Source organism: Artibeus jamaicensis, unplaced genomic scaffold (assembly GCF_021234435.1).
Source record: "Artibeus jamaicensis isolate MK-2021 breed Jamaican fruit bat unplaced genomic scaffold, CSHL_Jam_final contig_1028, whole genome shotgun sequence".
Classification (NCBI taxonomy): Eukaryota; Metazoa; Chordata; class Mammalia; order Chiroptera; family Phyllostomidae; genus Artibeus; species Artibeus jamaicensis.
Window position 1 is genome coordinate 2796342 of NW_026521201.1, and position 12524 is coordinate 2808865.

General features: G+C 44.8%; 1 protein-coding gene across 1 annotated transcript in view; it reads right to left on the reverse strand.

Moving 5' to 3' along the window:
- The window catches only part of TMCC3 (transmembrane and coiled-coil domain family 3), a 285572-nt gene extending 279427 nt beyond the window's left edge, over positions 1 to 6145 (reverse strand). The window contains exon 1 of the mRNA XM_053662207.1: positions 6050 to 6145. Coding sequence (XP_053518182.1) covers positions 6050 to 6058 — 9 coding nt within the window. The 5' untranslated portion in view covers positions 6059 to 6145. The remainder of the gene's footprint in view (positions 1 to 6049) is intronic.
- Positions 6146 to 12524: the final 6379 nt, after the last annotated feature.

The following is a 12524-nucleotide window of genomic DNA, read 5'->3' on the forward strand; positions in this document are numbered from 1 at the left end:
GAGGGGGAGGGGAAGAGAAGCGCAGGGGAAAGTACAGGGAAGAAGAAGCATAATTAGTAAGCATAAAATAGATCGGAGAGATAAAAACAATAGGAAACAGAGGACTCAAAAAACTTACAAGTACAACGCATGGACACGAACTAAGGGTGGTGAATGCTGGAGGGTTGGGGGAGGTGGGGTGGAAGGGGGATAAGGGGGGGGAATTGGGAAAAATGTAATAGCATAATCAATAAAAATACTTAAAAAACTATCTTCAGCCCATTGTATGTCCTTGTTTTCTCTGTTGAATATTAATTGGCTATAAACAGGTGGGTTTATTTCTGGGTTCTCTATTCTGTTCCACTGATCTGTGTGTCTGTTCTTATGCCAATACCAGGCTGTTTTGATTACTATGGTCTTATAGTACAGGTTGATATTGGGTAATGTGACTCCTCTAACTTTGTTTTTATTTCTCAGGATGGCTGTTGCTATGTGGGGATTTTTGTGGTTCCATATAAATTTTTGAAATATTTTTTATAGTTCTGTGAAATACATCATTGGAATCTTGATAGGAATTGTGATGAATATATAGATTGCTTTGGGTAGTATGGACATTTAATGATGTCAATTCTTGCTATCCATGAACATGGTATGTGCTTCCACTTATTTGTATCTTCTTCAATTTCTTCCTTCAGTGTCTTATAATTTTCCAAGTACAGGTCTTTTTATATCCTTGGTTGGATTTATTTTTGAAGCAATTGTGAATGGGATTGTTTTCTTCATTTCCCTTTCTGTTAGTTTATTATTGGCATATAAAAACAGATTTCTGGATATTGATTTTGTATCTTCCTACTTTGCTGAATTCATTTATCAGTTCTAATAGTTTCTTGGTGGAGTCATCGGGATTCTCTACGTGAAGTATCATGTCATCTCCAAATATCAGAATCTAAACCATAAAAATCCTAGTATAAACATAGGCAGTAAAATCTTGGACACTATACATAGCAATATTTTATCTGGTATCTTTCCAGGCAAAGGAAACAAAAGGAAAAAATAAATAAATAAAATTACATCAAACTAAAGTTTTTGCACATCAAAGGAAACTATCAATAAAACAAAAAGACAACCCACAGAATGGGAGAACATATTTGCTGATATATCTGAAAAGGTGTTAATATCCAAAATTTATAAAGGATTTACAAAACTCAACACCAAAAACACAAACAATCCAATTTAAAAAATGGGCAAAGGACCTGAATAGACATTTCTCCAAAGAGGACATATGGATGGCCAATAGACTTATGAAAAGATGCTCAATGCCACTAATCATCAGAGAAATGCAAATGAAACCCGCAATGAGATATCACCTCACACCTGTCAGAATGCCTACCATCAGTAAATCAACAAGCAAGTGCTCATGAAGATGTGGAGGAGAACCCTTTTCACTGTTGATGGGAGTGCAGATGGGTGCAGACTCTGTAGAAAGCAGTAGAGAGAGACCTCAAAAATTAAAAGTGGATCTGCCTTTTGACCCAGTGATCCCACTGCTGGGAATATATCTGAAGGAACCCAAAGCACTAATTCAAAAGAACATAATCATCCCTATGTTCATTGCAGCATTATTATTTTTTCTTTTTTATATTATATTGATTATGCCATTACAGTTGTTCTATTTCCCCCCCTCATTCCCCTCCACCCTGCACACCCCTCCCCCACCATTCCCCCCTTTAGTTCATGAACACGTGTCTCAAGTTCTTTATATATTTCCCCTACTATTCTTACCCTCCCCCATATCTATTTTCTATCTACAGTCTATGCCACTTATTTTCTGTACCGTCTCCCCCCTTCTCCTTCTCCCACTCCCCTGTTGCTAACCTTCCATGTGATCTTCATTTCTATGGTTCTGCTCCTGATCTAGCTTTTCTCTTAATTTGCTTGTTTTAGGTGTGGTTGTTGATAACTGTGAGTTTGCTGTCCTTTCACTGTTTATCTTTTTTATCTTCTTTTTCTTAGGTAAGTCCCTTTAACATTTCCTATAATAAGGGCTTGGTGATGATGAACTCCTTGAATTTGATCTTATCTGAGAAGCACTTTAACTGCCCTTCCATTGTAAATGAAAGCTTTGCTGGATAGAGCAATCTTGGTTGTAGGTCTTTGGTTTTCATGACTTGGAATACTTCTTTCCAGCCCCTTCTTGCCTGTAAGGTGTCTTTTGAGAAATCTGCTGACAGTCTGATGGGGACTCCTTTGTAGGTGACTGTCCCCTTAGCTCTTGCTGCTTCTAGGATTCTCTCCTTAATTTTAATCTTGGCTAAAATAATGATGATGTGCCTTGGTGTGTTCCTTCTTGGGTCCAACTTCTTTGGGACTCTCTGAGCTTCCTAGATTTCCTGGAAGTCTATTGCCTTTGCCAAAATGGGGAAGTTCTCTTTTATTATTTGTTCAAATAAGGTTTGCACTTGTTGCTCTTCCTCTTCACCTTCTGGTACCCCATAATTTGGATGTTGGAGCATTTAAAGATGTCCTGGAGGTTCCTGAGTCTCTCCTCATTTTTTTGAATTCTTGTTTCTTCATATTTTTCTGTTTGGTCATTTTTTCCTTCTTTCTGGTCTGCTCCCTTGATTTGAGTCCCAGTTTCCTTTCCATTACTATTGGTTTCCTGTGCATTTCCCTTCATTTCAATTAGTTTAGCCTTCATCTGTTCCTCTAATTTGTGACTAAAATCAACCAGTTGTGTGAGCATCCTCATCACCACTGTTTTGAACTGTGCATCTGAAAGTTTGGCTATTTCTTCATTGCTTAAATTTATTGGCTCTGGGGCTCTGAGTTGTTCTTGAGCCATGTTTTAATCTGTTTGTGCCTGTTACGTATGAGGAGAGGCGCCTTAGGTGCTTACCAGGGTGGGGCCACCCAGGTCGCTGGTTTGTGATGCTGTATGTGGGCCTGGGGTCAGAGAGAAAGCAATGGCAGTCTTCTCCACTTGCCCAGTCCGCCACACCACTCACCCCTGCCTGCTTAACTGACCGCAAATGTGCGAGCCCCCTGCCCTGCGCTGGTGCCTGCACAGTCTGTGTCAATGCACATCTCTTCACTGGTTTATCTGCGTGCAAATGTGTGACCTCAGACAGCCAGCCGGGCTGAGCCTTCCCGTAGTTACCCTGCACCTGGGATCCTCGCCCTCGGCTGCTTGTGTGCCGCCTGGGTGGGGGATAGTTTTTGCACAACCCGCTCTGCTGCTGGCTTCGCCCCTCTCACACAGTTTAGCTGAGCAGTTTTTGTTGTTTTTGGACTCTGTATTGTTCGATTTTATGTGGTTTGGTTGTGTTTATTGTTGTTAAAACTTTATTAATTTTAGATTTGGTTGTATGAGGAAGCAAAGTGTTTCCACCTACACCTCCATCTTGGCGGAAGTCTTCTTCACCTATTGCAGCATTATTACAATCACCAAGATATGGATGCAGCCTGAGTATCCTTCAGTAGATGAATGGATAAAACAAACAGCAGATATTTGCACAATGGAGTAATACTGACCGTACAAAAAAAAAAGGAAAAGATTACTCTTTGTGATAGTATGGATGGACCTGGAGAACATTATGCACAGTGAAATAAACCAGTTAGAGAAAGACTAATACAACATGATTTCACTCATATGCGGAACCTAATGAACAAACAAGTAAAAACAGAAGCAGACTCATAGATGGAGAGCAGGGTGATAGCTAAGCAGAAGAGAGGGTAGGAGAGGTTAGGGGGTGGAGGGATTGAGCAAAAAGAAAGATTCATGGACATGGACAACAGTGCAGTGATTGTGGGTGGAGGGAAATACAAGAGCACTAAATGGTAATGGAAAAATACAGTAATTTTTTAAAATTAAAAATAAAAATAAAATTGTTTGTATATTTGTTTACTTCTTTATTGTCTAATTTCTCAACTAGTATGTATCCTCCAAGAGAGCAAATTCTTAGCTGTCATTTCCCCACTGTATTCCTAGATCTTAAAATAGTGCCTGCACTTGGTAAGTACTTAATGTATATGCCTTATGGTGGGGGTGGTGGGGGTTTAAAATCAAATTTTCCAGTTCCAGATATTCTGATTTAACAAGTCCTAAGTAGAGCTCAGAAATTTGCATTTCTAGCAAGCATCCACATCTTTCATCCTAAGCAGGTAGCATGTAAATCACAAATCACATTTTAAGATATGGGCACACCTCCCTGTATTGTGCATCGCTGAAAACGAAGGCAAGATCCGCACCAGCAAAATGATTACAGTTTGCTTTATTACAATACTTTTTTATGGTGGTCTAAAACCAAACCTGCAATATCTCCAAGGTACCCTGTGCTCTAATCAAAGCCATACATCTCCAAATCTTGATTCTCCCTCTAACACACCTTACAGATGCCATTCCAGCTGCTTTCTTTACCCCTGGTGGCACAGAGGATTAAAGGAGGTCGCTGGTCCCTGCATTTGGAGTCCAAACGAAGAATTCCTCCAGTTTCCATTTCTGCTACTTCAGCAAACGCCAAGCATTCAAAGTAGCTGGTCAGCCTGGCTGCAATTCTGTCCTGCTCAGAAACACCTGAGCAGGTTTGGATTCAATCCAAAAGGTAAGCCAGGTAACTTTCCATGTCAGCTCACTAATAGCCTTTCCAGAGGCAGCTGGGCCAATTCATACTTGTTATACATCTCCTCCAAATACTACTGCCCCCCCTCCCCCACAACTTAATTCTGGCACCACCTGGAAAAACGCAGGCCAGAGCTCCCTTTGAAACAACCTAGCAGCTGAGAGGAAGAATCGTTGACAGGGCCACTCAGGTGACTAAAATAATAGGTACACACATACTTCAGTAACAAGGCAACCCCAAAGTCCAACACAGAGAAATTCAAAGGCTCTACTGAAAAGATTTATTCTGTTTTTTTTCCCATTTCTTCTCACCCTTGTTTCTTCAGAAAACACCCAACATCTTTTCCTTGACGCCTAAACTGTCATTGGGGTTGGCTTTAGGAAATCTGGGAAAACGTCTACTTTGATTTCTTTACGTTTCCTCTACTTCCCTTCTACCCTGTAAGTGCCGAGCTCCTGCGTTTGATTAAAGCTGCCTCTGTCCCCAAGGTTCAGGCACAAATAGCACGCTAGGACCGGTAAATTAGAAAATCACCACCACTTTCCAGTAGTGGAGCTGCCGCAGACGGGAAAGACGAAGCAGCGCAGGGCCTGCGTGCGTGCTCTCCGCGGCTGGCAATCACAGTTCCAATTCCCACCCTGTTCCTCGAGGTGGGACAAACCGTGTGGAGTTTTTCCACTAAGGGCTGCCTGGAGGGTGCGGGGTGCGCGCAGGTACCCGCACACCCGCTTCATGAAGCAGCCGCCGCTGAGGACGCCTCCTGCAGGACTCCGCGCTTAACTCGCCGGCGCAGAGGGAACGATTTCAGTTCGCACGCACTTGCGCGTTCCACATTCCAGAAGCCAGGGCATTTCTGGAGGCGAAGGGTGAGGACCCCCTCCCCAAAACACATACACGTCCTCTTCCAGTCACCCAACGGCCGCGGATTGGGGTCCACCCTCCCTGGGGCGTTCGTCCAGGGAGCCCCACCGACGTCCGACGGCAAACTTCCCGAGGCTCCCGGAGAAAGAGCGAGGGGCTGAGCAGAAGAATCCAAAGCCGCAAGGAACCGTGAGGGCAGGCGGGGCGCCTGGCAAGGGGCTCTAGGGAAGGATCTCTCCTAAAATCCCCAGGCCGGGGGCGCTGGGAATAGCGCCCCAGAAGACGCGGGGAGGGAAGCCCCGACGTGTCTGCGCCGCAACAGGGAGCGCCGGGCCAGAGGTCTCTCAGATGGGGAGAGACTCCACAGCACCCCGTGAGTCCTGGTGTCCTGCGAGGGGCGTCCCTCCCCCGCACAGGCTACTGATGCGGCCCCACGAGACACCTCCTGGCCACTAGCCCTTCTCGCCCAGCTCCCTGGCGAGCTTCTCCGACCCATGGCGGAGGCGGCTCTGCACAGGAGCGACACGCTCTCGTGCTCGTGTGCAGACTCGCCACCTGCTCCCTCACCTCCCCGGCCACGGTGCACTCACCCTCCGCATGGTGCCGGGACCGTCCCTCCCGGGCTGGTGCGCTAGGTGGACCGGGCGGGCGGTGGCGCAGGGCCGCCGGGGAGCTCCGTGCTGCCCCGGCTCGCACACGCCTGCGCCGCGGCCAGCAAGCGGGAGGTGGCCTCCGCGGGGGCGGGGCGCGGGCGGAGGGGACCTCCCCGCCCCGGAGTCCTCCTTTCTGCTTTGCGGCGTCCCCACTTCCCGAGCCCGCTTCACTCCTCTCCTCCCAAGCTAAAGAAGAGCTGGTCACCTGTGCCTGCCCCGCGGTCGCCCACAGCTCTGAGCTGGAGAAGGCTGAAGTTGAACGTTGAGTTAGACCTTTTGGGTAACCAGGTTTGATGAGCAAGAGAGATTGTTGGAGAACTGAGGTGGAGGTCTCACCACCTTAAAAGTACTTTTGTTCTCCCCGTTATATGGGAGCGTTGCCCACTGGTGTTTTATCCTACTCTTTAGAGCCTGTGATTGCCTTAGGCAAGTGCTGAGCATTATAAACCTTCTGAGGGATGGGGCCGGGAATGGAGGGGTAAGGTGAGAGTTATGAGTGGAAAGCAGCACATCAACCCAGGGCAGGAGGCAGGACCGCTTCATAGACCAGAGATGGTCTAGTTTTCTCCCAGTGAAGCAGTTCGGGGGGGGGGGGGCTGCACCCCGTACTGCTACAGAACCCACAAGTCTTCCTGGCAAACCCCTGCATGCAGAGCTTCCTCTTCACAAAGGGCCTTCCCACCCGGGCCCCAACTTCTCCAAACAGCAAGGATAGCCCACCCCCAACAGCTAGTGCTTCTTGGGAAAAGGTGAGGGAGGGGGATTAGATTCCTCCTGACCGTGGAGACACTGCAGGCCGGGGAACGCAGGATCCAGACTCTCAAGAACAAAGACGTCACGAGATGTGAGGGTGTTCCAGAAAGAAATCTGGCCTTTCTCTATTTGGCTTCTACTTCTGAACAAAGTAAGCCAAATAGCACAAAGTTCAAGTCCACCTGAATTCGATGTAAAAAAAATCTCTTGTTTACAAAATAATGGTTTGAAACGCACACAAGGACTCTTGCGTTTTCAAATCCGGCTGCGACAGGTAAGCAGGCAGACAGCAGAGCGATACAAAGGCTTGTGCTGGGTAAGCACTCCTGACTGTCTTGGCTTTTCCGTTGCCTGGATGCCAGTAATTCTGGCACATCCCCACTTATCACCACTGTCAAAGAAATACTGTTGTAATTTTCTGACAGTGATGGAGTATCAGTGGCACTGTGGAGACCAAATATTAAACAGGCTAAGTATGTTTATGGTCTAGTAAATAAAAACGTTTTCTCTGCATTTTTCTTTGGTGCCTAACAGCCCATATAAAAGGAGGGCAGACATACGTTAGGTGGGAAAGTAAAGGAAGGAAACTAATGAAGCCTGCTAACTCATTTTACTTTAACTTATATCTGCATACAGTGGGTTTTCCCCTTCCTTGATACAAAGCTCTTCAGACTGGTTTTTGATGTTTTGCCTTTGGGGAAATAATTTTATTAAGTGTGCTTACTTATGCACCATGGGCTTTATCTGTTCTCACTTTAAACTCACAGAACCCTATGAAGTGAGTACTATGATTCTATAGTTTTTCAGAGATAGATCCTAAGGCTCAGAGAGGGTAGGTTATTTGCCCAAGTTCACACAGCTTGTTAGTGGCACAATCAGGATTTGAACTCAAACAGTCTGTCTCCAGGGTCCACCCACTTCATTCCCATGCTTTGCTGCACTTCTGTGCTCTGTTTAATATAAAAGGTATGGCAGTGGAAAGGTGTTACTCAAAGTAGAAACATGAGCTCTTTTCATAGGTCAAACTAGTAGCTTCCCATCTCTGGACGTTAGCATCTTCGTTGGACTATGTAAGATGTGTTAAGGACCAGTCCAGAAGTAAAGGTCTTGCTTTTGAGTATTGCCACGTGAATATGCTGTGCTCAGCATTGTGGGGAATCTTAGTAACTTCGTTCCTTGTGTAATATCTTACCACAGCCCCTTGTTTTACTCAGCTTATTCTGTTTCTACCACACTGCCTGGCTCTCCTCCTTTTTATAAACATTCTTTTGCTTTGCGAATGTAATAGCTAATCGAATTAATGTTAATTTTTTACTAAACTTGAATAAGACCCCCTAGTGTGGAGGGGACACATTCACTTAAATAATTGTTAGGATGACCTTCAACTATTAGTTAGCTAAACATGATTTTTAAACCTCCTTCAGAAACCAAGACTATCTTCAGCTGTTCCAAGTAAATGACAGCACATCAGATGCCAATAGAACACAGAGTGCTGTCTATGGAGACCCCTGTGTTTGCAACACCACCATTAACTAACGCGAAGAACCAATTTAAAGGTGAAATTAGACTGAATCAGATTTCCTCTTTTTGAGCAGGAAGGGTGAGGAGGGGGGCCTTTTTTTCTTTCATATATTCAAAGGAACTTCAAAGTGTTTTAATAATGAGTTATATCTTTATTTCATATTATCACACCTGCATTAGCCTTCTGAACTGGAGACATATTATTTTTGTTTCCTGAAAAACCACCAAAATTTGAGAACAGAGTATATTTCCCCTTTTTTTCTTAATTGTATAACAGCATCTCCACCAGTTGAAAACAACACTGAAATTCAACCCTCTTGATCTTCAGGCCAGAGTCACAGGCTGCCCTCTGAAGCACAGCAGGGAGTGCACGAGGGTCCGAGGGCAGCCTTACTTCTTCCATTAATTATTAATGTAGACAGACATTTGATATGGATCTGAGCAAAAATCAACCAGTTTACAATTTCACATAAATTTTAGCAGCAGAGAAGTGAATAATTAGTCACTGTTTGTAGATAAGAAAGGTTACCAATCAGCATAACTTCTTACCAGTCTGTCATCCTCCATTTGGAAATGCAGTGGTGATGAGATACTGTCTCTCTTTGTCACGTTGCTAAGTTAGAACCCTTCACAAGGCATCTGTTAATTACCTACTATGGGGACCTACATTATTGTTTGAATCAATTTCTATTTCCCTGAACAGATCAAGAGTTATATCACGGTAGCAGAATGGTCTCAACTGCACAGTGCCTGAGCACTTTGTATGTCCCAGGCACCATGAGAAGCAACTTTATGTGTATCTGTCTGTTTCATCCTTACAAAACTGTTGCATCCTTACCAGATATTTATCATCTCCATGCAATAGATTAGGAAACTAAGATTTAACACTTTCAAAATGAAATACTTTCAAAAGGTTGCATGGCTGATACATGGAGCAGATCTAACCCTAGTTTGTCTGACTGCAGAACCTATGAGATTAACCATGACAGGGGGGTGTTAATGTATGGCAAACTCTGCTCTCTCTGGGTCTCCTCTCTGGAACTTCTTCAAAGCATGACAATGTGAGACAAAAAGTTTATATCTGGTAAAACTGACTTTCAAATATTTATACCAGAAGAGAATGGAGTTAACTAAGAAAGGATTCTCAAAGAAGATGACTTCTGAGCTTAAAAAAAAGGGATATGAGATTTTCATTAAAAGCGTGAAGAATATTCTTGATAGAGGATATCAGAATGACAACAATATGGAGATGGTGATGGTAAAAATTGCAATCACAGAACCAGCTCAAATGGTCCTAACAAGATACTGAGTTGTCTTTTAGAGACAACAGACCCAATCTATAAGCCATGCATTCAAGGCATGCACAGAGGAGAAAACTTTGACCTCCAGTTCACTCAGAACCAAAACTTCACCCCTCCTTACCCCCACAAAACCATAGGACAGGCATACAACTGGAACTTAAACACAGGAACCCTTTCAGAAGCAAAGGGTCCATTGTCTAGGAAGATCCAAAGTTGAAGCCTTTTATTATAAATGGCCATGTTCTAACTTTCCGCAGTCAAAATGTGTCCTGCCAGAGTTTTTACACACTTGTTTTTCCTTAACCCTTAAAACCCACCACAGCCCTGGCTGGTGTAGCTCAGTAGATTGAGTGTGGGCTGCAAACCAAGGGGTCACCAGTTCAATTCCCAGTCCGGGCAAGTGCCTGGGTTGCAGGTCAGGTCCCCAGTGGGGGGCACATGAGAGACAACCACACACTGATGTTACTCCCCCTCTCTTTCTCCCTCCCTCCCCCTCTCTCTGAAAATAAATAAAATCTTTTTTTAAGTTGCATTAAAATTAACTTAAAAAACAAACCCACCACAAACCCTCAATTGAGGAGACAGATTTGAGAGGTTGCCTCCTGACTCTTGCAAGCTGACTCAGGATTAAATAAATTGCTCTTTCTTTTCCCCAAAGCCCATGTCACAGTATTGTTTTCTATGAGTGTGGGCAACAAACACTTGTTCGATAACAGAAGACCAGGTCTCCTATGGAATCCTGGGGCACGTGGCTGGGAAGTAAGCCTGCTGGACAGGAAATAAGGGGCTGGGATACTCACCAGGGTACCATTATACACATTCCCTCCAATTTTTTTATTGCATTATCACAACCACTCAAACATATTCATTTATTTTGCTATAGAAGAGCTGCATGATTGTTATTCCATTTCTTTTTCTCTTGCCCTAGGCAAGGCCTATTTGACTTCTCTGAGCCACATCTGGGGCTCTCCACTGATCCATTCTTTTTTTTCCCAGTAGGTGGCCTGAGGATGCAAGAGGGGAGTGGGAAGAGTTTACTTGTAGCCTTTGTCGGAGGATTTCGATTCAGCTCTCTCCACTGAGGATGTATGCTGGGGTTCACTTCCTAACAGATATTGAAAAAGCTGAAATACACCTATACTTCCACCACTGTTATTTACATATTTTCATATTCCTTCCTACTCTTTGTCTAAATGCACTTCTGTTTGTAATGTGTTTACACGGCCATTTATCCTGCTAGATTCTGACCTTTGAAGAATGGACTGTCTTAATAATTCTTACATCTCTGAGGCTTATCACAAAATAGGTGCTCAATACATATTTAATAATTGAATGAATGATGTTAAATCATACTGTAGCCAACCAAAGAAATACCAGATGGCAGGCGATGCCCATGCTGCGGGAGGGCCTGGGGCCCCAGGGCCCTGGAATAGGAGGCTGTAGTAGCTTCTATGGAGGACTTGGCAACAACATTTGAGGCCAGCATCACAGCTGAGTCAGGGCTGGGACTGAGGTCACAGAGCTCGCAGAGGCAAGGCCGAGGACAAGGAGTGGAGCGCCTTCACCAAGCTGAGCCACCTGGTCAAGGACAAAAAGATCAAGTCCTTGGTGGAGACATATCTCTTTTCCCTGCCCATCAAGGGATCTGAGATCATTGACTCTTTCTGGAGGTGTCCCTCAAGGATGAGGTTTTGGAGATTTTGCTCATGTAAGAGCAGACCCACACTGGCCAGAGGACCAAGTTCAAGGCATTTGTCACCATTGGGGACTACAATAGACATGTCAGTCTGGGTGTTAAGAGTGCTGAAAGGAGGTAGCCACTACCATCCACGAGGCCCTCATGCTGGCAAAGCTCTCTATTCCCTGTGTGCGAGGCTGCTTGGGGAACAAGGTTGGCAAGCCCCACACTGTTGCAGGCAAGGTGCCTGGCCAGTGTTGCTCTGTGCTGGTGGCCTCATCCCCACTGTCAGGGATGCTGGCATTGTCTCAGCTTCTGGGCCCAAGAAGCTGCAGCTGATGGGCAGCATTGAGGACTGCTACACCTCGGGCAGGGCTACACTGTCACCCTAGGCAACTTTGCAAAGGCCAGCTTTGATGCCGGCTCCAAGATCCACTGCTGTCTCACCCCCAGCCTCTGGAAAAGAGACTGTGTTCACCAAGTCTCCCCAGCAGGAGTTCGCCATCTTGTAAAGACCCAGACCAGAGTCTCCATGCACAGGACCCAGGGGCCAGCTGTGGCCACTACATAGTCTATACAAGAAAAATTAAAGTGACATAAACCTATTAAAACATTTTATTCTGTTTTTCTTCAACAAGTGGTTTTCTATATTTTTACATGCCCTTAATAATTATTTTTATTAGCTGCATAATGTACATTTCTCATAAACATATCACCATTTAAACGTCCCCTCATGTTGCCATTTGAGTTGTTTCTATTGTTTTAAAATTTCTTGTAAATTAGTAGGTAGGGACATGGCTTGATATGAAGATAGATCTGGAGAAGGATGATGTGAATGTGGTCAACCAAATGGTCCAGAGGCAGGGAGACCAGCTGGAGGCTGATCTCAGTCACATAAAATGTAGCTGATGAGGTGGTCAAGGCCAGGTGTAGGAATGCAAAGGGAGGAACAGTTTCTCCATCCACTACTACAGCTGGCAAGCCATAACCATGGCTTTACCCTGGATGGAGCTGCATATGTGACAGACAGGGGGGGCATTGTCCTGTGATGAAGAGCATTGTTTTAGCACCTTGGACAGCTCCTGCATTGGCAGAGGCTCCAGGTGGTTTGAGCCCATTATTGTTGTCAGTGATGGCTCCCTTTAGTAGTAGTAATAAT